We start from the raw sequence: 27943 nt of genomic DNA, 5'->3' as shown, positions 1-27943 counted from the left end.
ATTCCCATTTCTCTCTGATTAAAATAGTTTTACAAACTTAATAAAGGTGTAGCTGTACTTATCAAGGTACCTTGGACACAGCAGTCATCATCCACATTGCCTGCTGTGGATAGGCTAAAAACACTTTAGCGACAATCACCATCAGAACTGCGAAGACTTCATCGTGAGAATGGCAGATTCGGGAGATTAACTGAGAAAAAGCTGTCAGAAACTGGTAAGGTGCCAGGTGATTCGTGTGCTCTGTAATCACCTTATTTATTTTAGCTAAATCATTTTTCATTTGAACACGTTCTGAACGACCAGCTGAAAAACACAAGCGGACAGGATTACATTTCTTTCCTCCCCCCCCATCGGAAATGTGAAGTCATTTAAATCAAGCCTACAAAAACACATTTGGTTGGTATTTTTCATAAGCCAAAAAACCTCAAGGAAAGGAAAAGCTCCTACTGTAAAGTTCTCTTTAACATAGCATATGTATTAAGTCGTTTTATGCTATTTAACTAACCAGGATTACAGGAAGTAAACACGGACAACAGGAACATGAAACAGCCAGTATCAGAAAAGCTTTCCTCACACTCCTAAAACAAAACATGTATTACTCCTCTGAAGTGATGCAATGTCATAGAACAAAACCAAAAACACTCCATGTATTTCCCCAGTAAAAGGATTCCATTGTTCTTTAGTGGAGAGGAAATGAAGAAAGTCTTTACAAGGGATGAAATTAGCCCATCTGCTCCTATCTCCACCCCTGCACCTGAGGACCCAGCATGAGCAGCAGCATCTGATGTGCCCTAGAGTATAGAACCAGGTCAAGATCAAGGAGCCACAACTGCCTGCATCACTCCAGACCTGCAGACAAATGTTACAATTTTCATTTGTAAAAAAGCTCCCACTCAAAATGCATCTCTGGTGGTAGTTTCATATGTCTCAATGCTGCCCACAGAAACTTCCTGCTCCCCTCCCCCTCCATTTAAATTTCAGTAAAATTCCTTCAACAACTGGAACCAAGACAAATTGGAAAAAAGCCCCAAAGCCTAACACTTTACTGCAGCAAGTGTATAAAAACCCCCTACTTATTACTCGTGAGGCAACTTAGAAGAGGTGACAGGTGACATGCAAGGATTTTTCCCTGAATCTGTTTAATCAGCTTAAGTTACCTGAGGAACAATGCTATCACATTATATATTTTAAAAAGTTATGGAGGGTTTAATTAAAATAATTAATACTCTTGCATATTAACATTCTGTAATTTAAAAGAATAATAGCACTTTCTTGTTACCATATAATCTCAAGCAATAAATCTAAACAAACTGTAAATACACTTCACTACTATTTTAATTGAATATTCCCAAGGGTGACATAGGAAATATGTAGAACAAAAAAGTGGTCTACCTTTATCACATTCATATGCTTTTGCTCCGAAGTCCAGCCATAAAGATAGCATTCTTGGCATTGACTGATAGATGAATTGGTTTCCATACTGTAGAGACCTGTGATTACATGTTTAGATCACATCATGTTAATGATACGTATTGGGAGCATTACAAACTTTACATCCTTAATAGTTTCACATTCCATTCTGGACTTTAGAAATTTATGTTCAGCATTTTAATGCATCTGCAATAACTAAAAGCTTACTAATATACAAAGGTTTTGTTTTTATTAATCAAAACTGCAGATGAAATAATGAACTGCCTTACACCAGACAGACAACAATTGCTTAGTCAGAAGGCGGAAGTAAAATTAATTAGGTATAAAAACAAAAGGAAGCATGCAGTATGTCATTTTACAATACTGCATAAGAATTTGAGTCAAGTCTGCATTACTGAAAGACAATATATTCCTAATAAGGCTTTGTCAGTATATTAGTCATTCTTCTATGGAAACTAAACAAAGTTCCCCCTAGGGTCTTACCTCCCAAAATGATGAACTATGTATCTAATCAGATCTCCTTGTTTTTCCATCTTGTTGTCAGTTACCATCGGCATTAATTTATCATAATATTTTGCAAGATAAAAATGTCCATCCTCCCATTCTGGCAAGAAAACCGTAACATCCTGCAACAAAATCAAAGAAATAATTACTCTTGAGAGGATGCCAAATTTAAAATAATAATTTAAAAAATAGTAAAAAGATTATCAAGAAACAAGAATCTTTTATTAGTTACCTTTGTGCAAAGTACGTGCAAAAAAATATTAATCGTAACTTTGTTAACTCCAGAATTGTAATTTTGCCCCAAGATAAATGCCTGTACAAACTAGAAGTCTGTTCTTAAAATGCTTTTTGGATTTGGAGACAGCAAGATAATTTAAGACAGGAATGTACAGGATGCAACTAGGAAAGATTATAGTTTCATAAAAATATTATACTCAAGTTCCAGATCTTGATAAATGCAATACTGGGTTGGTTTGTTTTTTTCTGAAAAGCAGACCAGCAAGTTTTTCACATTTCTGTTTTCCTTCTAAAAACATGATATTTAAAAGAAAACCAAAAAATTGTGTGACATATATTAGAAAAGAACTAACTTAGCAAGTAGAACATCCATTCTCTAATAACACTTGTTATTAGTGATTGGATTAATGGCTTGTTTCCAGTGTCAATATTTAGACAGAGAAGTCTAAGCATTAGTATTTTCATATAATCCATCAAAATGTAATTAGTTTCCATTATTTCAACCTTCCTTTTATTTGACATATCCATTAGATTTTTCTCTAAATGGCTCTTAAAAAAGTATCTTAATCAGGAAGACAGCAGTAAAAATTAACACCATCAAATGCCAAAGCTTGGGTAGAAGACATACACCTTTTAAGGAAGCATGAAGATCTGCATCTACTACTGGTTTAGTAGGCAATATTAATCAATGTGAAAACAGTATTTTGCTGGCATAGCAAGATGAAGCATTGTAGTGCTGTGCTGTTGAAGAAAAACATACCAGTTGCCTCTTTTCCTAGTTCTTCAGAGATCGAAGCATATTTAAAGTACAGTTTTAAGTCACTACCAGAGAGAGAAGTAACACTGAAGAGTAGAGCAATGTGTCATCAAGTTATCTCACTGTCTATTTAGAGTAGGCCACATTTTAGTGAGGAATTTAATTTGTGCCTGCGTAAGAAAAACGCCATGCTCCTATAGTTTGTTGGGGTAGGTTTTTTTGTTTGGGTTTTTGTTGGTGGGGTGGGAGGGGTAGGGCTTTTGTTTGTTTTGGTTTGGTTTTTTAACTTTAATAGAGTTACATTAGATATTCTTAGCTCCCACTGTGGGAACTGTAGATTTCCCTGTATTGATGTGTTACATTAAAGCTAATTCAGATAGTTAAATCTTTACAAGGAGAATTACTTCCTACACATTGATACACCATTTAATCCCACTGACGTTATCCTTGGTTGACATCATGAGGAGCATAACAATAGCTTACTTAAGGGATATATTATTATTCAAAGCTACTGTCTTATTAACACCAGTATATCAAATTACCTTATACTTTTTCATAACTGCATTGCTTTCAAAGTTTGCAGTTTCTTCCATAAATCTGCCCACTAGCAGCATTGCCCGACCATGGATAAGCTGATTTTTGGTATTGCATGGTGCTTTATTTTCAGGGAAACATAACTCAACCCCCTTCTGGAGAACAATGAGTGCTTGATGAACTTCACCCTAAAGAAAAGTGGAAAACATTTTACATACTTTAAATAAGAGAGATGCAAAACTTCCATCTCACGGTTGTTATTAAGGCAAAGCTATGTCCATAAGTGTGCTCTAGACCATTCTGGCTACTGAATACTACTGAGTGTGTTCTAGACCATTCTGGTAACTGAGTATTACTGACTTAAAATGCTTCTTATATTCCCTTGTTATCTCAACATTGTTGTCCCTTTAGGCTTACCACAGTAATTGCTCCTATGTTTGCTGCCTAACTCTATTTGTTAAAAGGATACAAATTAAGGAAAGGTCTACTATTACGAAAATTTAAATTTGACTGGGCTGCTTTGAGAGGCAGGTAATCCACCAGTTTTATACATAGCTGCCAGAAAAGCCAATGGAGACAAAAAAGGGCTGACTAGCAGTTGGAGGTAAAAACTTCCCATGGCTCAACTGCAAGCAGAATGCATTGCTAGTCCCAGCTGACATGTTTTGTTCTACGTACACTGATTGTGTGCCTTTTTTTTCTTGAAGAAAACGAAAGATTATTTTCTTGCATGTAAGAAAGTAAGTTCCATTTTAATTTTCTTTACCTTGGACCAGAGCCACTTTGCTCTTTCTATATAAAGTTCTGAGAGTGTAGATTCCCCAGCATTCAGAAGAGCGTTATATGCAGTCTGGTGATGACCAGCTTTTCTTGCAACTCTAGCACTCTGGAGCCAACACTGACCAACAAGCTCACTGTAGTCCTGGCTGCAGAGATATTTTTGCAGAAAATGAAAAGTTGCAGTCATAAATGCTACTTTACAATCTGAAGTAAATATCACCATGTGTTGAAACATAAATACAATTACTTAATAAGCTATATACTACATAGTGATCATTTAAAATTATTTGTAATACATCTGTTGCACCTTTTTTCCATTTAGGCCTGGAAAGTAATATTCTTTCCCCGTTTCTCCCTTATCTTTCCTATAGACACCACTTTTCCCTTCTATTTTGATGATACGTAATATTGGAGAAGACTGCTTTTGTCTACAATATAGACTTCCAGACTTATATCTTCTCTCTTCTAACATGCATATGTAAAACCAGAATATTACTGAGACTACAACACAGACAGACAAGAAATAGTCATGTTCCCACCTTTTACTGAGGCTAAGCAAAGCCCTTCTCAGTGCTAAAATGGGTTCTTTTGCTCTGTAAGAGTTTTGTGTCATTTCAATACGAGCACACCAGTTCAGGGAATCTCTACCATGGTCACCATCTGGTTGCTGAAACATTGGTCCAATACTATGTTCCAACTCACAGAGCATATGCAACCTGTGTTCACAAAATAAAGGCAAAAAGTTGTTGAAAATTGGTCGCTGTTGGAGATGCATGGAAGTTTTCTGTTTCAGGTATGCAAGTTTTACAGAGCTGGCCATGTGTAAGTAATTTCAAATTGTAGGACTTCTTTTAAAAGCAAAAATGCAGCAAAATCAAACACATAAAACCAAGGATTGATAAACTGATTAGTTATTTTCTCACTATTCCTTTGCCAAGCTGCTGAACAGAGACAATGAAGATCACTTGGAGAGGAAATCAATCTTCAGAAAGATTATTTATGTCCATCACTTTTAGCAATAATTTTTCAAGAAGTTTGATATTTTCAACAAATACTGTTTTAGAGGCAATATACTGTTACTTAAACACCTCCTTTACAATAAAGTTAGTCCATTTATTTAACAATACCATTGTTATTAGCTGTTACTGTAAAGCTGCAAAGCTGAGAGCTTGTAAATGCCTAGGTTCTCATTGGCAGTCTAAGTGCATTGGGTAGATCTGGCAAAGAAACAGTAACTGAAGGCTTCCGAGTAACCCAGATGAATGGCTAAATGTAACTATTCTGAAACACTTCTTTCTCAATACTCAAACTCTGTTTCCTAAATAAAATAACACTGAAAAAATTACCATCACAAAATAGAATTAAGAAGTAATTAAGAAATATATACTTCAACTGGCTAGTTTCATGCAATATCTTGCCATAAGGATGCATTTGCAGTGCAGAGGAAGTATTAAGCTTTTTTAATTACAAAAAGACTACTTGCTTATTCGTCTACTACAGCCAACCTCAGAATTTATTAAAAAAGAAAAAGTAAAATTAATGAAACTGATGGGGTTTCAGTTTTTACTGCTTTTTGTTGATAAAAGAGAGTGCTTTTAGGCCACCATACGGATTAAAAGCAATGCTCTTAAATTAATGGAGTTAAGTTAATGGAGTTACTGGCCTATATGTACTACTTTAAGATGGAAATAAATTGTTGGGTTTTATTACCTGATGTTTACATAAACTTGCTTGCTGATTTTGAAAGACTATACCCAATAGTTTTATTGTGAATATTTTTCATGGGAGATTAATCAAAGGTTTCCAGGCAGGGGGGGGAGAAGAGGTGACAGAAAATGCATATCAATACCATTTGTTGTAGAAATGGAAAATTCTTGCTGCTGCATACTTGATTGTGTGATTTCTGGATTTGAAAATAGTGACATGAGAATCAGAAACCTGATAATGTGTTCGTATCCTCGCTGATAGGATCCTCTTTCAAAGCTTGCTGCTGAAAGGGGTACAATCTGTTCTGCTCGAACAACCTTGAGTGTTTCATAAAAAGCTGCTTCATTTTTCTTCTTGGCTGATAATAATAAGTGTCCTAGTCTGACACTCCAAGTAGTGGACTTCACATCTTTGGGGAGGGAAAAAAAAGCCTCTCAAACTGTTTCTTTAAGCAGATTAATCTGAACATGTTAATTTGTCTTAACATCCTACTGGAAAAATAATTTTTTCTCAGAACTAATTAATTGAATTTTAGAAATACTGCATAATTTCACCCCACAATCCACACCACAAACAAGCCCACAAGAAATTTGGCCTTACATTTGGTTGAAATTTCTACACAGAAACTATACAGTTTATAAATACAAGACTAAAAAATTACAATAGCTGCCCCTTGATTCAAGATGATTAGACTAAAGCATACACTTATTTAGAAATGCAAGTAAGTATTCATATTTTGGTATCATGATAACTTACCTGAAGCCAAATAATTTTCCAGTAAATCCCACTGTGACAGCTTCCAGGCTGCTTCCACTCTGTAAGTGTTCAATGCAGAAATCCATTCAGGCCTATTAAAAAAAAAGGAAGGCAATAAAAGCTTGTGCTGAACTCAATCCCCCCCCCAATTAGTTCTACATTATATTAGCAAATATTCTTTATATAAAACTTCTCTTACTTGAAAATGAGCAAGGTAAGCTTGCTTCTAATAAAGTTCAGTAAAACCAAAGGATACGGATTGATTAAAAAAAAAAATAACAGCTGTAGTACACAATCCCACAAACTCAATTTCCAAGTAGCGTATTGTTGTGGTTCTGCCCCAGTCGGCAACTAAACACCACTTCTATGGCACATTTTAAAAATTACCATCTTCCAATCTATTTATCCTCTTAGGCTACAGAATAGCTATGGAACAAATAACATACAAGAAAATGAATCAAAGATTCTGTTTAACAAATTAAAGTGCACATCAACACTGTACCCAGTGCAGACAAAAAGTACTAACTTTTTGGGAAGTCTTGAAATCAATTTATCGACAAAGCACTTGAAGTTTTCTAGATTCACATTGCTAACTGGATATGCTTGATAAGCCTCAAATGCTTGATAATGGGCAAAAATGGCTACTGAGACATAGGTGTAACAACAGCTTCATATTATTTAAATAAACATTGTAATAGATGCTTATAGTACCTGTTTGCAAGCACTCCATTGACCTGAGTAATTACAGTAGATAACTGACCAAGGCCCAACATGGACTTCACTACACCATGATAATGAATAATCTAGAAATAAGGGGGGAAAAAAAATAAAACACCCACACACATGCATTCATGAAATTCATGGCAGCCTGAAGGAGAAAATATGTTCATTTGGATGCTTTTTATATTATGAAAAGGCATAGCTGATTGTACCATAAGCTAAATGAGTGTTCAAAATAATAAAGAAATAAACCCAACCCCCCCCAACAAAACCCCAAACCACACCCCAAAAAAGCCCCCCCCCTCCCCCCCCAAAACAAAAAACCCCAAAACTGCATGCTATGATTATCAAAGAACTTAAATCACCATAGGCAATTTTTGAAATGCACCTCAACACAATTTATCCATATCAGAGCTGTGAATAAAAATTTCATTTAAAGAAATGAACAATAAGGAAAAAGTCAAAGGCAGGAAATAACCCCAAAACTTAAAACAATTTCACTCTTCATAAGAATGTTTTCCATCCTCTGGTAATGAGTAGGGCCATCAAAACACTGTTTACTACACCTGTGAACAGCTGTGCTAGATAAGCCCTGCTTCATAGGGAAGTGCAAGAAACCATAGGAATATCCCAGCCTGGGAAATTTTTTACCAATTTCCATTAGAAAAGTATTTCAAACATAGAAAGGGTAATACATGTCTCCAACTTTCTTTCTGCATTTATGATCATGTCCCTGGATATTCACTTTGGTATATGAAAAGCATGATGGTTTTTCAGTACTGCTCAGCTTTTCAGTACCTTGTACTTATATGTTCCAAATAAAGGAAGGGAAAAGGGAATGGAAGACAAATAATTATATATTTTCTTTAATCATTTTCCAGTTGCTCTGATTATTGACTTCAGGGAAAATGCTTATAAAACATAGTAAGTCAGAATTACTTTAAATAAAACCTGTGATAACTTGCTTTAATAGTTCTCTTGGCATGTACCTGTTCTGACTGATACTTAAGCAATCTAGTTTCAGGCCTTCCCAAGCAAAGGCTGAAATTTAATTAGTAAGCTGTCCTAGCAAAAACCTGGGCATAAGCATCCAACTATTAACCCATGCCTGCAAATTAGAGTATAAACCCAATAAGAGGTTTGTTTCAGTACATAAGACACTTCCAATAGCAGTAGTTATTCGTCAGCTGCCACAGTAAACTTTTACATTCCAATTTTACTTGAGTATTCCGAAGAGATATTTTTGGCTTAGTCTTGCATTAGTTAAGATTGAAAAAAAAAAAAAAAAGAAAAAAAAAAAAGAGGAATCCATCTTGTATTTACCTGATCAGGTTCCAGTTGGATAGCCCTGTCATAACAGGCTGTCGCATCTCTTAACAAGCCAATACTTTCATGTTCAAGGATTTGTTCTTTGAGAGATGGTTCTGCTTTCCGAATTGCACTCACCCCAGCTACTCCATCTGGCTCATGCATAGCAGCATACAGTTTCTTTATTCAAACAGAATTGGAAATGGACATTAAAAACAACTCTAAGACAACAAGTAGCTATTTTATACGTAACATGCTCAGAACCACACATCATCGTCAAAAATGGAGAACAAACTACTCTGTAGGACTTCTTGGCGTTAAGCTTTCATGGAAAACATCAGTTTTGCTGGGCTACTTTCAAAGTTTAACCCTACTTTTGCTTAGCATGCTGCATTACTCATGATCTCATACCATAGAAAGAAGAAAGAATAATATCACATCAGGTTACATGAAACAATCTGTATAAAGGACCAAATAAATATCCTATTAATTACATGATAAAGTTGTATAATATGAAGCTGCAGATTACTAAGGTGGAAAAGCAACACACTAAGTTTTTCAAACTTGAAACACCACTGAAGAATATAAACCATAAGGTCTCACAAACAGGCTCATCCCACAGGTTAAAATACTTCTTGGAAGTAATGTAAATCCTTTTCAACACCCTTAGCATTAGCACTTGCATTACTTTAGTTTCCCTGCAAAAGTATTTTGTCTTTTTTTTCTTCTTTTTTGGTTATCATAGTTGGTTGTGTTTTCTCTGACAAAAGGCACAAAGTTAACTAAAAACAATGAATGCTATACTTTCAACAAAAACGTATTTAACTATTTTCAGAATTTTACAATCTTTCATTACACACCAGAAAGCCAATCCTTGCTTTTCATATAAGAAGCAAGGGCAAGTACTAAATATTGCTGAAAGACAAGATGACTAAACACTTGCACCCAATGGCAAGAGCCTGACTACATCTTCTCTTCTGCCCACCTCAAAGAAAAACTTGACAAAGATTTATTCACCTATCTCTATTTCATTTTTAAATAAAACAAACAAAAACCAGAAAGAACCTGAAGAAATCCAAGATGCTCCTGAATATTTTGTTTCTTCTCTGTGATGAATGATTCAAAGTGCATCACAGCCCTTGTGTAAGCCTTAGAGCGAAAGGAAGCCACAGCTAGTGTATCCTGAGGTATGAGGTCTAGAAAACGTGTCACATTTTGATATTCTCCATGGTCCTCACTTGATGCTATGAAAAAGAAAGAAATAAATTTAAGTCTGTCCATTGAGGTTGTATTTGTAAGAATTACCTTATGCACCAAAATTCAGTTAATCGTTTTACAGTTTAGTGAGATAAGCTGATTAATTTAAGAACATATTTTTCTCTTCTGTCAACAATATTTTGTTTAGAATAATCCTGGTGAACTTTCTACATCTATGCATACAGCATAAAATGTTAAACTGAACCTTCAGAAAACTACCAAGAAATTAACACTTCATTTTTAAATTTTGAATCTGTATTTCTTACAACAGGCACTAAAACCAAAAGATTTGGGAGGTGGTGGGGTGGGGGTGGAAATCGCAATATAGTAGTAAGAAATCATAAAGCAGACTAACATAGTAATATTGCATCCTTAAATGGTCACAATGTGAAGTGGCAAATATAAATACTTATTTGAAGAATGTAAATGTCAGTTTAAATAAAATAAACATCACTCACTTTTTAGATCACCTCTGTCTTTGCTAGACTTGTTATTATTTTTCTCAGCGATAAGCATTTGGAACTTATGCCTAGCCCACTGAGTCAAATGATCGAGCATGGAGAACACTGTCTGTGTGCTCAGCTGGCTTAGATCCGATGCACTGTCTTCAAGCCTCCTAGTAGACTGGTCGTCATGCTTCAGAACAGCCATAATCTCCATGTAAACCTACACAAACATTAATGTAACAGACAGAAATGCCATCCAGGCATCAAAATAGTAGGAAACAGCAATTAACACAAAAATCAAACTTAAATACTATATATTTCAATTGTATATTTTAATAATTTTGGGCTTGTTTGCAAGGTCTGTTTGTCCCACAATCTTAAAAGGAAGAAATGGCAAACCAAGCAGCAGTTGTTGTCAGGAGATTCCATGCAGTGAGAAAGCCTTTGAAAAGCAAACCCTTCAATTCAGAATAACCATCACGATTACTGGAATTTTGGGTTCAAAACGCAATGAATGCTACTGCACTTCTGCTGCAAATACAATACTTCAAGGTTTGGTAGGAGTCAGGTTACCTACTGGCTACCAGATCACAGATATACTACGAAGTTTCAAATTAATAGACTCTAAGTTATATTTTTCAGTCTCTTCAACTTCTCCTAAAGCAAACTGAAGGAAAGCAGACTGGATGATCCCTCCTCTGACATAAGACATCTATGAATCCTGCTCTGCATGGATCTGGTAGCTAAATAGTTTTTCCACTTATTTTAAGTGTACGCAAGCAAGAGAAAAAATTACGGTTCTGAGTTCTTGGAAGTACACAAGTTCAATTTATTCCTTGTTTGTGTTGCACTCTCTTCCTCTCTGTACCACTCCAGCTCTTGATGTTACTGCAGTAATAATTAACTGCATAACATCTTGTCCTAGGCCCTACTGAAGAAATAGATGGAAATCCACAGAATTCAACACAAACTTGTATGATTATATTCAAAACCTTGGCAGAAAAGTTATATTATTACCAGAAGAAAAGGAGTTTAACACAGATAAAATTTGTTCATGGGGGTCCGCAGTAATTCTGCAGGGCTGAACAGCTCTTAGAAAGAACAGCTCCTGAACATTCCTATGAAGAACTCTACCTTCTTATACATCTCACCTCTTGTTGATCCTCCTGACTACACCCCAACAAAACATAGACAAGGATGTGTGGAAGCAGATAAAGTGTCACTTTATAGTCATTCTTCATCATAATACTGCAGCAATCGAAAACTTTTCTTGCAAGATCATGTCGCACCTTTAGAAAAAAATATTATTTCCAGGAAAAGCATCATTACAAAAGTGCAAGTGCCTGAACAATTAGGTTTCTTTTTGTTGACAAATACAAATTCTATTCCATCAAATAACTTTAAGATACTTGTCTCCTACAAAAGATCCATCAGACTTAAACCTGCAACAGGAATGCCTGATGGCAGCTGCTATTACACGTATCAATTGTCTTTTTGTGGTATCAGCAAGCAAGCATTGCTTTCACATTCCACTTTTCCATGTTTTCTACACCATTGTGAACTTGCACTGGCCATACTTAAAAACCCTAAGGCTGAGAGTCTACTACTGCACTCAGCCTCTCTTCTGCCCTTAAAAGCCTGTGAAAAGTAGAAAATTATTAAGACATTCAATTCTTCTCTGTCTGAAATAGGAAGAGGACTGTGTAGCTACTGAGCTATTGTGATTAAATTAACTTCTTTAAGTGGTTGATTTAGAAGTCAAATTTTCAGTGGGTCACTGATGTGTTGGAAAGGGGAAAGGAAAGGAAAGGAAGAGACATACTTTTTATGTGCTGGGACTGTGGAAATATAAGGAAATTAAAGAAATCTTTCAGAAACTGAGAAGGTAAATTTGAGTTTTTCCAGAAGCATTTCAGATACTTTTCAGAAGCATTGGTCAGTGCCTTCAGGTATACAAGAGTCTCTGGACAAGGGCAAACTTCCTAGTCTTGGCTTTGACACTACCTGCAAAGCCTAGCCAAGAAGCAGCAATGCTGGGGAAGGGAAGGTGCATGGTTACCCTGACGATGCAAGAAGTCTTTCGGTATGTGCTTTAACAGCCCTACACAGAATAGGCATATTCCCCCATCCATCCCCAACTTTCAAAAACCAAAATGTAGTTGTATACTGTGTTGTATATACATCAATATAGAGAGCAGATTTAGTCTCTTACCTTTGTTATAAGATAACCTGCCCAAGTTGCTGACCATTCTGCAAAATTATCACCTAATTTGCTTAAGTAAATTGGCTTCTTCATCTTAGACCAATTTACAGCCTTTTGATAACTCTTGTACCTGTAATTTTAGAATATCCATTCAATAAAGTGAACTTTTAATTTAATATAATAAAAAACAATAGCACATTGTTAATTATGAAGTTCCCAAACTGGAATCATACTAGGTTTCATCTTCTGAATCTTTTTTTAAAAAAATTAAGAGAATACTCTAGAAAAAAAAGTATGTTGACTACTGAAAGTTTTTTAAAATGAAAACACGAAATACAAACAACCTAACATGTTACCACAATTTATAAGTATACTTCAAAGTGCTGTTCAAATCACTTTTTTGAGTACTGTGTTTTTGACAGGAAAAACTCAGAACATACATGAAAGCCAAGCAATTCCAAGAAGTTTGTTTTTTCTAAAAAGGTAAAACTTATCACAGATGAGCATGGCAGTCTTCATGAGGAAACAGAAAGGAAACATTGTTGATTATTTCAAATTAAGGTGCATCCATAGTTTGAAGTTTTCTTCATATCATTTTTATCATTAATTCAACAAAATAAAAAGTCAAATTACAACCCAATGAGCTCTTCCTACTTCTATAGAGGGTAGCAGTAAAAGGATGTTAATGGATTTGAGTACAAACTCAAATTCTAGTGAGAATTTGTACACAGGAAAAAAACCAAAAACAGAAATAAAAGCTTTAAAACGTCATTTAAGAAAGACAATGCTCTAGGGACATACAGGCAGATCTGGGCAAAGTATGAGCTCAGAATTTTGTTCTTTTGATTTCCAGAGAATTATATTCAAGGAAGTACCAATTCCGCTTTATGTAGAAAGACCTTGTTTGTGTTCTGTATATGCACGTATCACTCTCCACAGAAGAGTAACGAACATAAAACTGAATGAAGTTATTACTAGCCTGGAGGAAAAAAAATATTTTTAAAGCTGTTATGAAAAGAAATTGCTTAAATTGTCATATACCGTGTATTTAAGTGAGGTTCTAAGATCTCCTGCACGTGCTCAGGAAACCTCCTCCAAAGCCTGGAGCCTGGGCAGTCAGCGTTTGTCTCTCTACAGTCATAGATGGACAATAACTCCTGAAAAGACACGGTTTACATGACCAAGTTAGCACCAAAAATATTTCTTGACCACGGTAGTAATAAAAACTGGTGCATATACAGAAGTAATGAGACAGACGTTACAGAATCTTTAATTCTGAAATGATAACTGCAAAACTTTCACCCAAAATTGTTAATCCCCTATTACCAAGCAATATTAATTTCAACTAACTATTCCCCAGATTCTCCAGCTGGTGTGTGGTCCACATTATCCCATATTCTTCACATCTGCCAATCAGCCAGGACTAGAAGTTAGTCAGATTCCTCCTTGTGCATAAGCTAATGAAATTCTCTTATTCTGCTGACTACACGGGGCCACTTACTTTCTCTTGGAGCAAAGAATTGTCCTGAAGCTTTCACAAAGATACTAAACAATGACAACCAAAAAAGTTGGCAAACCAGCACAAAAGACTAGAGTCTGAAAATAAGGGCAGGCTCACTTTCAGTTGCTTCTTAAAAGTGTAAGTGGAAACCCTCTTAGGAATACTTACTGCTTTTCATTTCTGGCTATGGAAACTGCACCATTTCTAGGTCAGTGTCAGGCATACTCCTTGAATCACTACATATAGACTGTTAGTTACCTCTGAAACATCAGATCTCTCCTACAATACTGTGACACAAAAGCAGACAAATCCTTGTTTGTTCAACAACTCCCCAGAATTCTAAGTGAGCACTAAGGAGTTTTTAAAAATATAAATGAATAAAATCACTATCCTGTATTCAGATAGTGGTTTTACCTTGAAACTTAAAGCTGTATAGGATGAAGTTTCAAGTACTTAAACATGTACTTCAAAATGTACATTTATATTGCATAATTCTGTGTTCTGTGTGATAGGAAAAAATTTGTGAAGAAAAATACAGGATCTTACCTGAATTGCATATGCTGCAGAATCCTGGGCACGAACATTATCAGCATATGCAAGGAATGCTCTGGTCAGTTCCATTAATAACCCATAGGCAAAATCTGGATCCTCCACACCAGCCTCAATAACAAACAGAACGCCAGTTTTACTAAAACAGAGTAATAACTCTATCTTTAATCACCAAATGATCCCTTTAAACTGTTTTAGATGAGAAAGCAAGTATAGATTTTCAAAGGGTCTAAAGATAAGAATTTCCCTCCTCCCAAGTACTTAAAAAAACCAAACCCTTAATGCTAAACAAAACACTACAACAACACTTCTCACCACAAATGTAAAATGTTTTCCTTGAGTTTCACTTGTTGAAAAATCCAGCCTGCCAGGATCTATGGCTCCCAGTTCACCTAAACATTCTCCACAAAGTAGCCTGGCTTGAGAATTTGCATCCTGGCAGCCAATGAGAAGTACAGTTACCAACTGGGAGATGACTGGCTCCACGGTTTCACTGTCTGTTACATACTTTATCAACTTTTCCTGGGGAATTTGAAAAATAAAGATGAGTTATTCTACAACCCTGTTTATTTTAAGTGTTTTTGGAAATTTTCTACCTGTAACTCACTCTTACTTGGCATTTCATTTACCCATGACAGGATTTGAATTACTAACCTGAAGTAATTTTGTAACTATGGCCCAACTGCCCTAAATTGCTTGTTACCCTAGGAAGAACTAAACAGATGTATAAGAATGAGGGATTTGGGCCTCAATTAATAATGCTGTCATGGCCAATATATCTCGTTATACACCTCTCCAACAACTCCATTTTCTTTCCTTGCCTTACCAAGAACCTCTCTTCTCTTTTACATTTATCTTTTTCACTTATCTGTCCCTTTTCTTCATGTGTTCTGATACTTCCTTTCAATTTCTTTCATGCACCTGTTGTCATACCTTCTGGTTTCACTGCCATTTTTATCCTTATTATTTCCCATCTCTTGGGCATTTTTCACTCTCAGTCTCTACAAAGCCCAGGGCTTCAAGTCCTTTAATCAACGTCCACCATTCTAGTTGGATTTCCTTTCTTTTTCATTTTGGCCCAGTTTTTATTCCCCAGTTCCAGATTTAGTCCAAATACAGAAAAAAATTTCTCTTAATAGTGTGAAGATGTTTGTCTTTGTTATGTTTAATGAAAACTGAAACCACAGCCAACATAACAGAGCAAATAGTACCACAAGTTGTGGAACTAATTAAGTTTGATTTGCCTCAATTATTTTGCTAAGGTTTGTGACTCAGCAAGGGTGAGATTTTGCTGACCTGAGCTGCAAGAATTACTGATTGGCCAGGAATATACACAATGATTGTTTGTTCTTTTTGCTAGGGTTTTTTTTAAACTTCTGACTGAAGAGTGTCCCACAATCTTACAGCTACTAAGACAACAGTTTGTTTTTTGTTTGGTTTTTTTTTTTTAACAGCGGTCACATACACCCCTCTGGGGTAATAACCACACAGAATTGTAAAGCACTATCTTCACAACTTGTACATAGCTATAAAATTTCTTTTAATATTATAAATGGATTCAAGTTTTTGAGGGTGGAAGGTAAAGAAGGAAGAGAAAAAAACATCAAATGTGTGAGGTGGTCACACATATCTTAATTCTTTCAGATATTACACCCACACACAAAAAATGCTGGCTTTAACGTATTTGTCTTCTGATGCAAAAGCCATACATGTTCCAAGACAAAACAAGCTCACACAACAGACTGCTGAAACAGACTTCTTAAATACAACTTTCCTCATTGTTGAAAGAGCTAAGAAATATACCACCAGCCTTGCTGAATCGGGCTCACACAGATTAGGAGGATTTGAAAGCCCTGTTACAAGGAGACATGATGAAAAAGAATCCCTCCTCCCCATTATATTAAGAAATGGCTAGCTTAATAGATTGAGGAGAATAACACAGTTCATGTGAACACCCAGTAGCAGTAAGGAGTTATAGACTGTCAGTCCAGATGCTACTTTATTTTTAATTCTACTGAAGGAGGTTTCTATACCTGATTTCTATATAATGTTTCTTTCAGGCTGGTAAGTGCATGAATACGAACATCCACATTCTCATGCTGAATGGCTCTCATAGACAGCTGCAGGGCTGTCTGCAGGTCAGTGCTTTTGGAGGATTCCTGAATAAGGCACGACATAAGAAGTTCAAGTTAAATATAACAGGAACACAGTTCAGCAGTATCTCAACACAACTGAGAACACACACAAACAACTACCTTTCTGCCTACATTCTCACTGATATCCATATACCACTGTCTTCAAGTTTATTTTTTTAAAACGTTTTCCTCAAAAAGGTGCTATATCTACACTTCTGTGTAAATATAATGATGTTGTAGATAAAAATTGTTAGAACTTTGAGCACCTCTTTATCTAAAATAAAATAAATTTTTACTTTTGTTACCTCATTCCTAGTAAGTAACTGCTACTTCCCATCTATACCTAACCATTTGGATGGCAAGCAAGAGAAATGGACCATAGAGTAGTCCTAAAAATAAACAAACTTTGTTACCTTTAAAGAGAATCTAGAAAAGGGACTGAATTAAAAGTAGCTTCTCTTGTAACACATTCATTGCCATAGCTAATACTGCTGACTTTTAATCCAACAAAAAGTCAGTGTTCAGAAGATGCTACAGAAACAAGCATGTTAAATGTGAGCGTATTTCACTCCTAAAGAAGAACCAAGACCTGCTTCAAATATTCTTGCGATACATGAATTCTGTTTTGCTGTGGAGGCAGATAAACACTATTTCTACTAAAAATAAACTCTACATGTTTTCCTCACTTGTCATTAATTCATTTGATGCATTAAAAACAAATAAATAAAAGAAGCCGTACCTTTCTGTATTCCTGAAGGACGACTTGAATTTGTTTTAGTTCTGGAAGGTCAGGCAGAAAATATATTTCATGTAAGAAGTCTCGTACTGCATCCCTAATAGTTACAAAAAAATATTGCCAAGAACATAGCAAGCATTAGCTGGATCAGAAAAAAAAAAAATAATCTTTAAAACCTATCAGAAGAAAGCAGTGAAATGTAACGACTAGAAGACCAAAGGCTTGAAAGCCTTTGGAAAGGATAAAGTAAATTCCATGAAATTTTTATCTAGTTAAGTATCAAACAATGTTTCTCTTATTACTCAACTAAGCCACAGGTATTTCTCCTCTATACTTTAAATTACTTTCTCTTTTAAAGACTGTTCTTTCCAAAGTTTTCAAAGTCGCCATTCACCTCTACTAGGTCTGACTCTCCATATTTTGGACACTGGCCAAAGTATGAGAATAATCCCATTTGATGTGAATCCAGATCCAGTTTTCCTCATAAGGAAAGAAAACAACCAACCAAAAAACTAACTCTGTGTTCCTAACATGAAGGAATCTCTCCCAATTTTGCTACTATATGCTTCTACAAGAAGCATATTATTCCTATTGTCACCTTTTAATTTGAATACTGTTGGTATGATATGATTCAAGTAAAATGAAAACCCCGAAGTAATCAAGATATAAACTATCACCAAAAAAACAAACCTCTGTTTGTGTGCCCTGTAGAGGGAAGTAATTTTCCACACCAGCAGAGAAAACACAAAATTCTGAAAACCTGGCAGGGGAAAGTGTCTGAATGGGTTGTAACTTGGCCATAGCTTCATATAATTTTATAAGCACAATATAAAAAAACCCACCTCCTTTTCAGGTGAAGCTATCCCTTGCCAAATTTCAAATCTCACTGCAATTTAGAGAAGTAGGACTTCTATACAACACCACACTATTTTGCAGAAAAACAAGTTTTCTCATCTCAGTGCTGGACAACTTTAATTTAGGGATATCCCCATTCCTATTACAGGATTTAATCCATATAACTGAAAAGACTTTGTACAGTACCTCTTCTCAACTATGAGAAAGTAAAACACTGCTGTAGTTTCCTTTGGCTGGATATGTATAAGGGGCAATAATGCTACTATCACATGACTAAGCAAGGATCCAAGGTATGAATGGTCCAGACTTCGAACAAAACAATCCCAGGCTCTAAACAAGAAAAACCAAAACAATAGTAATCAGTACTTCTTCTCTGCATAAAGACATTTTAGGTGAGTCATAAGAAGCATTTTATTTAATCTCTGTAAATTAGATTATTGTCTAGAACCAAACAAAACAGCGTATTTTCATGCGGGTATGTCATTGTTTGGGTACACTGTCAGTTCACCTGCAACACAGTTCTGGAAAGTCATCCTTGTATCTTAGAGCTGTTCTCAGTGTAGTCATCATCTTCACTCTTACTGAACTGATGTGTTTGGGACCCATGAGCTTCATTAAAGACATTAGACTGTTTAAAGCCTAGACATACAGAAAAGTCACTTTAGTACATTAGATACTCAGCAGAACATATACAAGCTGTATTTTCTAATAAAACCAGACTACCCTGGCTTAAAAAAAAATCATACCCTATAAGATACCAATTTCAGTTTGATGTTTCAATGTGGAACTTGGGTGTTAGAGGAAAATAGATTGAAAGGGGATCTGTAATGACAGGATTGTAAAAAAAAAAAAAAGTCACTATTTAGGCTGTTGACAGATTCATGAGGGAAGAACTGTGGACACCAAAGGAGTTCATGGTTACAGAAGTCAGTTATAAGACATGATTTACTATATGTCAATGTTTTGGAAGCTGAGAAGAGCAGGTTTTGAAAATATAGGGAAAACAAACTTGCATTTTAAAAAAACAACAAAACACCAACAACAGAACTGACATACAACTTCTGGCAGAAGTGATTGGTAAGTTTCAGGGAGCAGGTAATAGCTCAGTTGCCAATGGGACTGACGAAATACAGAAGAGGAATACTGAAATGCAGAAAAAGAAGAAGATATTTCAGCCACAGTTACACTGTACCAAACAAGGTAGTACAATGTCCAGCATGACAGATCAATAGTACAGGAAGAAATCTGAGCTGGAAAATAAGGTCATGGAAAAGGAAACTCACAAAGAACAAAAAAACAGAACAAGAAAAGATAGAAACAATAACAGGAGCAGCAGAAAAAATGCTATACAAATGAAGAAATTCAGGAAGCATGAAAACATGGGGCTATGAAAATGAAAGCCTCTCAACAAGAATATCTGAGAAGCAAAAACCTTGAAGGAACACGAGAGAAAATGAAATCCATCGATGTAAAGGTTATATACACTCTAGCACTGAAAAATTCCCTACAGAAATCATCTGCACTACTTCTGTGAGATGGCTAAAAGCCCTGTCTCTCTACCGTAAAGCTGGGAGGAGATGTTCTAGGAGAAGCAAAACCAGTAATCCACAGCTTCTCTTGGATTTGCATCTTATTTTCCTTAGCTTTGCCCTTATAACTCTGGTCCCTGCAGTGACTCCAGTTTTCTCCCATATTCTCTCATCCTGCACTTTGTTTCTTTCACACACATAAAACATACTCTTGGATTCCTCTTTTCTCATTACTGTTTGAGTGACCTGTTACAAATACCATGTCTGACTGAAATATGTACATCAGCTGACCATTACAGAAACAAAACAAAACAAACTTTTGAGCTTAGACTGAAGTCCCACCCACAGTGAGACCATCAGTTTTCAGGAATCATGTGGTAACCTTAAGTATCTTTGAGACTTCAGTGACAGTTGCACAATCATGTAAGTAAGCCTGCAACATTAAAATAGCCCTTGCTTCTCTGTATTTTAATATTAAAAATTAAATTTACGCACCATTTTTTTATCCTCAATGCCAACACTGGAACTCAGTAACTGCATGTTAAAAAAAGCCAAGATACCAAGCAATTTAGGTTGCAGATAATCAGCCTGTGGAGGGGGGGGGGATGGGGAGGGCGGGAAAAAAAAGTAAAAGGTGAATAATCTTACTATTAACACATTCCTAAGCTTAAGAAATCAAAAAAGCAAGTATGAAATGCTAATTCTGAAAGGCAAATGAGAAGAATCCCACATACTGTAGAAATATCAGTGTTAATGGAAGACATCCCTATTAGACTGTGGTTTTCTTTGTTTTTGTAGGATTTGGGGGTTTGTGTGTGTGTAGTTTGTTGGTTTGTTTGTAGGTTGGTTTGTGTGTTTACATTTGTTTTTAGGCATACCTGGTATGTACCTCCCTATTACAGGAACGCTTAATATGAAATGCCAGCCTTTCCTCTACTTTTTGCTTCAAATCAGTGATGTTCGGAGAATGTCAAATTGTCTTCATACTCAGACTGGAGAAAAAAAGGTTACTGAACATGGATATTTTGATGTCCTTACCATTTGTTCAGGTGATGTTATTTCTCTAGGTCCCTGATAGGGATCATCATGAGATGCAAATGAAGCCAGTATTGACAAACCATTGAAGACCTGTTGATAGTGTTCTCCTATACGCAGCAATAATTCATTATGCAGTCCTTGGTAGTCCTGTCTCAGCAAGCTGCCCAGTTCTATCTCAGTCTCATTCTGTAATCAAATAGCAAACAGAAATCAAGTCTTCATTTCATCACAATGAAATGAGCACACAGAGACAGGAGGCATTGGACTCGGATTGATTTACCATAGAAATCAAAGAAAAAGCTTCCAATCAGCTCAACGTTAGATAAACCAAGTTTTTAGAGCTAAGTTTGCGAAGTATCTCATAACAGTTCCTCAGAGCCAACGGAACAGATTATAAATAACAACAAGAACAAAACTTCTGCATATACAACTTCCCCACCTGCGCTTTGCAAAACCTTAACTTAGATAAAGCTGAAAGCTCACTATTCATCAGTTGTTGCTCCTAACTGCATGTATAATAGAACAAATGCCAATTTACCTTGAGGTAATGAAGTGCCCGCTCAAGCTCATCCTTGGAGCAGGAACAGACCAAATGAGAGAAGATGTATTTGAAGTTATTGATTAAAATCTCTCTTCGGTTTACATTCAACTGTTTTGCTATGGTTCGGATAAGTGTGGAAGCTGCAGGACTAGCCTTGGCTGCAAGGTCAGGAAGCAAAACTTGTAGGGTCCGCTGGTAAATTAAGAACAACAGTTAATGGAAAGAAAAAACAACCAACCAACCCCACTCCAAAAACCCAGAGTTTGGCTTTGTTCCATTTGTTTCACTACAACAACACACATCTCTGGTGATACATGTGACCAAAGGTATGAATAAAGAAGAATTTTAATGAGATGGAAATACCTAGTAAAAATGCAGATAAAATTAAAATAATTACTTAAGGAGGTGCTTCATCTAATCAATACTGCAAAACATGCAAACAAAAAGCGAGCTAGCGTTTTCTGTGTCCATCCAGATACACCACTAATCTTTTAAGAAGCCAAACAAAACAACCACAACAAAAGCCCACCACACCCATAGACAACAACATTCCCCCAACCTACCAGTCAACTAGAACACTGCTTGCTTAATGGGTGTGCATTTCCCATCTACCAACAAAATACAAGTATGAGCATGCAGCTACTTAAGCTTCAAGTAAAACAGATATCTAACCAGATCAAGAAGAGATGTATCCACGGAACAACAGCTTTCTTCATTTGAAACAAGAAAGCAGACTCCATGCAAAAATCACCCCTTACAAAAAAATCCCTCCCAGTGTACTACAACATTAATATAGATATACTCAAAGAGTACTCTAGACCTTAGTTAGTTCAGCATCTGTCATACTTGAATTAGCACTGTAGCTATCACTGTAACTCCTTGATAAAACTCTGTAGTTGAGCTCCTAACCACAACAATCCCAAAGTATTCTATGTTACAACAAACAGCAGCAACTAGAGAAAAAAATTCTGATCTATGACAGTCAGAGAATTGTGGACTAAATAGAAATCCACAAGCACACACACGCACACAAAATCAAAAGTATAAAGGACTGACCAACTTACTGAGAGAAAGCGATTTAGATCTGGAAAATCAAATACATTGGCTATCTCAGATAACATGTCCAGAGCCATTTCTCTCTGGTGAGCAGCTGTTTGTTTCTGTAGCTCATTACCCTGGCACGGATCACTCAATACTGCCATCTGGCTGGAGTGCAGGGATTCCACTAGAAACTAAGCGTTAAGAAATTCACGTTTAGTATTATTTTCGCCTTTTTCACTCCCTAAAAATAAACACAAGAGTTTGCTCCTCTTTCTACGCATCTGTTTCTCCTTTCTCATTTGTTGTACACAGACCTATGATTATTACTTTGCCACAGAACTAGACTATCATCCACTTAATAACCGTGTTTAATTTTGCAACCCTGGATTCAAACGTTGCATTATTTAAAAAATATTCAAAATTAGAAAAGTCTGCTTTTAATAATTTCCTTTTAAACAGAACTTTTGTCTTTATGTAATGGGTATAACAAAAGAACAAATGAACCATATCAGTATTATTCCTGTAAAACGTTGACTTCAATTCCAATTTTAAATAATAGCCTCTTGTGGCAATGGTAGCCTATAATGCAAGAAACTGTACAGTTCCCTCTGTTTCAGAATGAAAACATCTAGGAATAAAGAAGAGAAGCAGTGCTGTTGAGGGGACAAAGTCAAAGATTCCCCATTCCTTCCTGAATGTTTTGTGGGTTTTTTGTTTTGTTTTTTAAAATAATCTCTTGTCTTATGAGATTTCACCTTGTAAAATATGCTTATTTTTACCTTTAATACCATTTTCAAAACACACAAAAAGAACTTAAACGTACGCCTTTTTAAACCACCAACTCTTTTCTTTTTACCTGACAGATAGGCTTCTTGTACTGACTGAAAAAAGCTTGCAGTTTTATGGACTTAGCTGCCGCCAAGGATCGTATTTCTGTGTATGCTGCTCCAGCCACAGAAGCTGACTTGGACAGCAAACAGTGTAACAAATGCAAGAGAGCAAACGGTACCAAATCGCCTTTTGATGCCCTGACAAAGTAAGCAGAAGACAAAGAATTAAAAAGGAAAAAAAGAATTGTTGCATTAATAAAATTACTTCAGAATATACAATGACCATAATGCAAAACGACTCATCATTTTATTTGCATAGCTTATCTGTACTTCCTATGACAGGGCAAAAGAAAATGAGGACTATTCCATGAGTCAACAGCTTAGTACAGTTGCAAAGGACAAAGGCTGACCTTCATAATAAGTAATTTAATCTTACATTTACACTTGAACAAAAAGTTACCTTTCATTCAAACTTATAGCACTTTGCAATTTTCAAAATACTATCAAAAATACCTTCCAATATCTCCTGTTGTGAGAATCAAGGTATCTTTAAGCTCATTATTTCTTGATATTTTGGCATTTGTATAGGCTTCCTTCATTCTTGAAACAAACAGCTGGAACACATGAAAAAAAAACAAAACAAAATTTTAGAGTGTCTGACATTAGTGAAACACAAACCATAGTAAGTTAGGAAAAACAACCAAAAAGAAATATGAATTCACCTCTTTTATAAATCCTTCTTCAGAGTCTAAGGATTCTAGTATATTCTTTATGCAGTCACTGAAAGCCACTCTTACATCTTTGTCTGGATCTTCCATTAGATTTAACAAAGACCCAAGAAGAATCTTCACACTGGACTCATCAGTGTTAAAATCCAGATGTCTGCAAAGGTGAGGTATATTTTCTATAAATGCTGGGTGCCATGGGTTGGAGGAAGAAAGGAAAAATATACCGTTAATGCTTTTAGTGCACAAAACAGTGATCCAAGTAAGCCATAAAGCACACTATATTTCTTTATCAAAAGGCAAATATTGTCTAAACAGAGAAGCTATTTAAAAATCAGATTTTATCAAGTATTACATTTCTAGATATAGCCATAGACCAAAACTAAGCCAAGGTAGTTTAAAAAGAATATCAATGACAACATCAAACATTAGCAGTGGTATCAACTGAAATACAACATTTCAAGCACCATTATATCTGTAAAAAAAGCAATATAGAAAAAAAACGAATGGAGAAAGGTACAGAAGTAATGACTTGGTACCTCATACAGAACTGCAAAATGTTAATAAAGGTAAAGTCACATACCTAGCTTTACTGAACTGGATACCTTGTTCTCGAGGAGAGTAAGAAATGGCTTGAAAATGCAGGCTTGCACAGAACAAGTTTTTTCATGAGCAGAAGTCACAGTAAGGCTGCTACATAAAATGTCGCAAGTAACATGCTTAATAGCAGAGGCTGCTAAGGAAGGTTGTACACTGAATGTACCAGATAGACAGCAAGATAATTTTCCAACTATAGCAGCACAAGCCTCCTTGACTAGTTCTGACTCATCTTTGATTTGATTTCTGAAATGGAAACAAAAATGAAACCATTTTAATCGATCACCTACCTAGAAATTTGTATTTCTACATTGTCTGAATTCTCTAACTATACTGAAAGTACTATTAGGACAATTTAAAGATCTGTGTCACTAAATTATCTTTTTCCTTTTCAGATTACCCTCAAGTTCTATTAAATGTCTGAAGTAGCACTGGGCATGGTGAGTCTGGCATGTTACAGAGAAACTGAAGACTAGACGGAATAGAACAGAAGACACCAAGATGTATATACAAAAGGCAGAGAAACTGGAAAGATTTTGAGACACGTGGACAAATATCACATGTATTTAATTGACAAAAGATATCTCTTTTCCCCTTCTTAGTTTAAATTTATTAATTAGAATTCTCTAGTCTTCAACTAGAGAAGTAACTTGTATACTGACTTGGTAAGCAACCACTGTTCTATCATACAGACATCGTCACTTACACCTCTCCTGTTGATATCTTACAATTTCTGAAATTGAGATCTCACAAATTCTGGATGAAACAGAAATAAATATATATTTTGGTGCTTATACTACATTTCTTATGTGTCCATTTTTCTTTTTGCATGAAGACAGAAAAGCAGCATTAATACATACAAAAGAGCTTTGGGAATCATACTGCAGGGCTGCACACTTGGTGGGTGAAGCAGCAGAGAGAATCCTTTAACACAAGTAGCCCGAATTACTTCATGAGGACTTTGTAGTGCCCAACGATAAATGGATTTTCTCCAATCCAGATGAATGTTTCTTGGGAAGAGAGACAGGAGGAACACACAGTGTGACTGAGTTTGGGGTGCTAAAGAGAAAAAACAAAATATAGCAGATAATTTCTTAATTTAAACTTTAAACATCATCAATCATCATAAGAGGGCAAAGAAAATAATTTTACTTTAGATCAATCATTCCAAAGAGATATTAGGTTTTATATACTTCAACATACTTACAGAAACTCTGTGCAGTTTTCTGGCTCAAAACTAGAGGTTCAAACCCAAAAGCAGATGGCTTAAGAGAATCATCAGGATGGCTGTAAATCCAGGGCAGAGATAGCAATCCACATAAGTTATCAAGAATCTGGTCACTCAGTGGAATTTTCACTAGGGGAAAAAAAAACAAAAACCAAAACAACACAAAAATGAGATACTTTTACAGCTCTGTATAGTTTATAAAACAGATGCACATTTTATATTCTTGATTTGCTACAATTTTTTTCTATCAAAGATTATTATCACTGTTACCACATGTTGATATCCTACATTTGAGATATAATAATAAATGATGTAAGTGCTACATCAAGATAATCTAAACATTTTATTAAACAGTTGACAGGACACAATACATGAGCAGCAGAATTAATTCAACTTCCATATCTCTGGATTTGTATGAAGACACTCAGGTGGACTATGGGATGGCTAGTAAGCTGAACTCCTAGTAACACTTTAGTCTTAGTAGGGCCTGTCCTCCACTCTACTAGCTACTTTTAAAAAAACATGCAAGCACTTAATATTTTTGGTACACTTCCTGCATGCCACGTTTGCTGAAGCTGGTCAGAAGCTCTGAAATCTTTGAATGAAGCAGAGATAGTAAGACACACTGCCTCTGTGTATCTTAAAAAGGAAACTGCTAAAAGTTCCTTTCTTTCTTATGCATACTCACTATCCCCGTGTAGTCTCTTGTTCAGATAAAAATCAACAGAAGGACAGACAAAGACTAGTAAATCATGTTCAAAAAGGAAGGCAAAGGAAGCTCTCTAAACAGAGAAGAATGCTCTTTATTTTTTATTTAACCTTTTTTGTACAGGAATTGGAGTTCTAACACAAAATCTATAATTTCAGTACCTCTACCACAACAAACCAATTCAGTCAGATGCATTCCTAATTTACAAATCCAATAAAAGACATGCTAGTTTAAAGGATTTCTCACCTTGTGCATACAGCAAAGCATCAAAGATTTTCACTATTCTGTCAATCACTTGTTCTAGGTTAACAATCTCTGTAGCAGCCTCTAACACGTTTCTGCAGACTTTCACTACTCTTGTGATAAAATCAGAGGAAATCCATGTGAACTGTATGTTCACCACTGAATCTGAGGAGCTTGGAATATTCTTACACGTGTCAGAGTTACATGGATGAGTTACTTTATGATCTATACTGTTAAAATAGAAATCACAAAATCAATGCAGCAGACTACAAACATTTAATATTGTATTGCTTGTAAGCACAGTTACTGTGAAAATTTACTTCTTCAAAACATGCAGGACTTATCCAAAACTTGTCCTGATACATGGACAAGTGTTAAAGTAATCCACACAAATCATAATAACAATTACAAGAAACTATTTGTCTCACAGTTCCACCTTGGTACCTTTACCTGGTAGAATTTGTTGGGGGAGAACAATGAACTATGCACAAAGCAGCTAGTCGCAGAATTACAGCCATCCCTTCTACAGTCTGAAGAATATCAGCTGTCAGAATTTCTTTCTCAAGGGTAAACATTAAAGATGCAGCTTTCTTTGCGATGGCATTCCATAGAACGCTCTTCAATTTCATGTCCACGGGACTAAGTCTGTAATTTGACCATATTAATTATTTTCTAAAACATACCTTTTTTTCAGAAAAGATAAATCATCATAGCTAAAACAGAGCTAATCCATGTTGGATACAGGACTAGGAAAATACCAAATTAAGCTTTAGCTTAAATGTGCTTTTTGGGAGAACAAGACATTGACTCTGAAGTTAAGTATGATGCAAATCAGACTTATCTGAAAGGCTACAAAGGTATAATTCTAGAATCTTTAGACAGTCGTGGTGATCAGGTGGTTCCTCACATCTATAAAAAGGCAAACATTACACCCATCTTCAATAAAGGCAAAAAAGACAATTCAAGGAACTACAGGCCTGCCAGCCTAACCTCAGTCCCTGGGAAGGTTATGGAAAAAGTCTTCCTTAAACTCATTTCTAGCCACA

General features: G+C 35.7%; 1 protein-coding gene across 3 annotated transcripts in view; it reads right to left on the bottom strand.

Moving 5' to 3' along the window:
- Window positions 1-27943, bottom strand: part of ATR (ATR serine/threonine kinase) — a 42100-nt gene that overhangs the window by 8131 nt on the left and 6026 nt on the right. For all 3 annotated transcript variants that reach the window (XM_064457684.1, XM_064457685.1, XM_064457686.1), the window contains 33 exons: window positions 27348-27542; window positions 26901-27127; window positions 25925-26074; window positions 25578-25776; window positions 24704-24963; window positions 24118-24308; window positions 23909-24009; window positions 23422-23593; window positions 22589-22756; window positions 21522-21716; window positions 20984-21169; window positions 20441-20533; window positions 18925-19055; window positions 18603-18746; window positions 17565-17658; window positions 16724-16849; window positions 15006-15212; window positions 14688-14801; window positions 13682-13797; window positions 12650-12770; window positions 11589-11726; window positions 10450-10657; window positions 9800-9978; window positions 8750-8914; window positions 7418-7509; window positions 6707-6798; window positions 6182-6359; window positions 4783-4959; window positions 4230-4389; window positions 3472-3651; window positions 1915-2057; window positions 1393-1490; window positions 71-303 (listed from right to left, as the gene is read on the bottom strand). In XM_064457684.1, the coding sequence (XP_064313754.1) occupies window positions 71-303; window positions 1393-1490; window positions 1915-2057; window positions 3472-3651; window positions 4230-4389; window positions 4783-4959; window positions 6182-6359; window positions 6707-6798; window positions 7418-7509; window positions 8750-8914; window positions 9800-9978; window positions 10450-10657; window positions 11589-11726; window positions 12650-12770; window positions 13682-13797; window positions 14688-14801; window positions 15006-15212; window positions 16724-16849; window positions 17565-17658; window positions 18603-18746; window positions 18925-19055; window positions 20441-20533; window positions 20984-21169; window positions 21522-21716; window positions 22589-22756; window positions 23422-23593; window positions 23909-24009; window positions 24118-24308; window positions 24704-24963; window positions 25578-25776; window positions 25925-26074; window positions 26901-27127; window positions 27348-27542 (5233 nt within the window). The remainder of the gene's footprint in view (window positions 1-70; window positions 304-1392; window positions 1491-1914; window positions 2058-3471; window positions 3652-4229; window positions 4390-4782; window positions 4960-6181; window positions 6360-6706; window positions 6799-7417; window positions 7510-8749; window positions 8915-9799; window positions 9979-10449; window positions 10658-11588; window positions 11727-12649; window positions 12771-13681; window positions 13798-14687; window positions 14802-15005; window positions 15213-16723; window positions 16850-17564; window positions 17659-18602; window positions 18747-18924; window positions 19056-20440; window positions 20534-20983; window positions 21170-21521; window positions 21717-22588; window positions 22757-23421; window positions 23594-23908; window positions 24010-24117; window positions 24309-24703; window positions 24964-25577; window positions 25777-25924; window positions 26075-26900; window positions 27128-27347; window positions 27543-27943) is intronic.

Source organism: Phalacrocorax carbo, chromosome 7, assembly GCF_963921805.1.
Source record: "Phalacrocorax carbo chromosome 7, bPhaCar2.1, whole genome shotgun sequence".
Taxonomy (NCBI): domain Eukaryota; kingdom Metazoa; phylum Chordata; class Aves; order Suliformes; family Phalacrocoracidae; genus Phalacrocorax; species Phalacrocorax carbo.
This window is presented reverse-complemented; position numbering and strand designations above follow the sequence as displayed.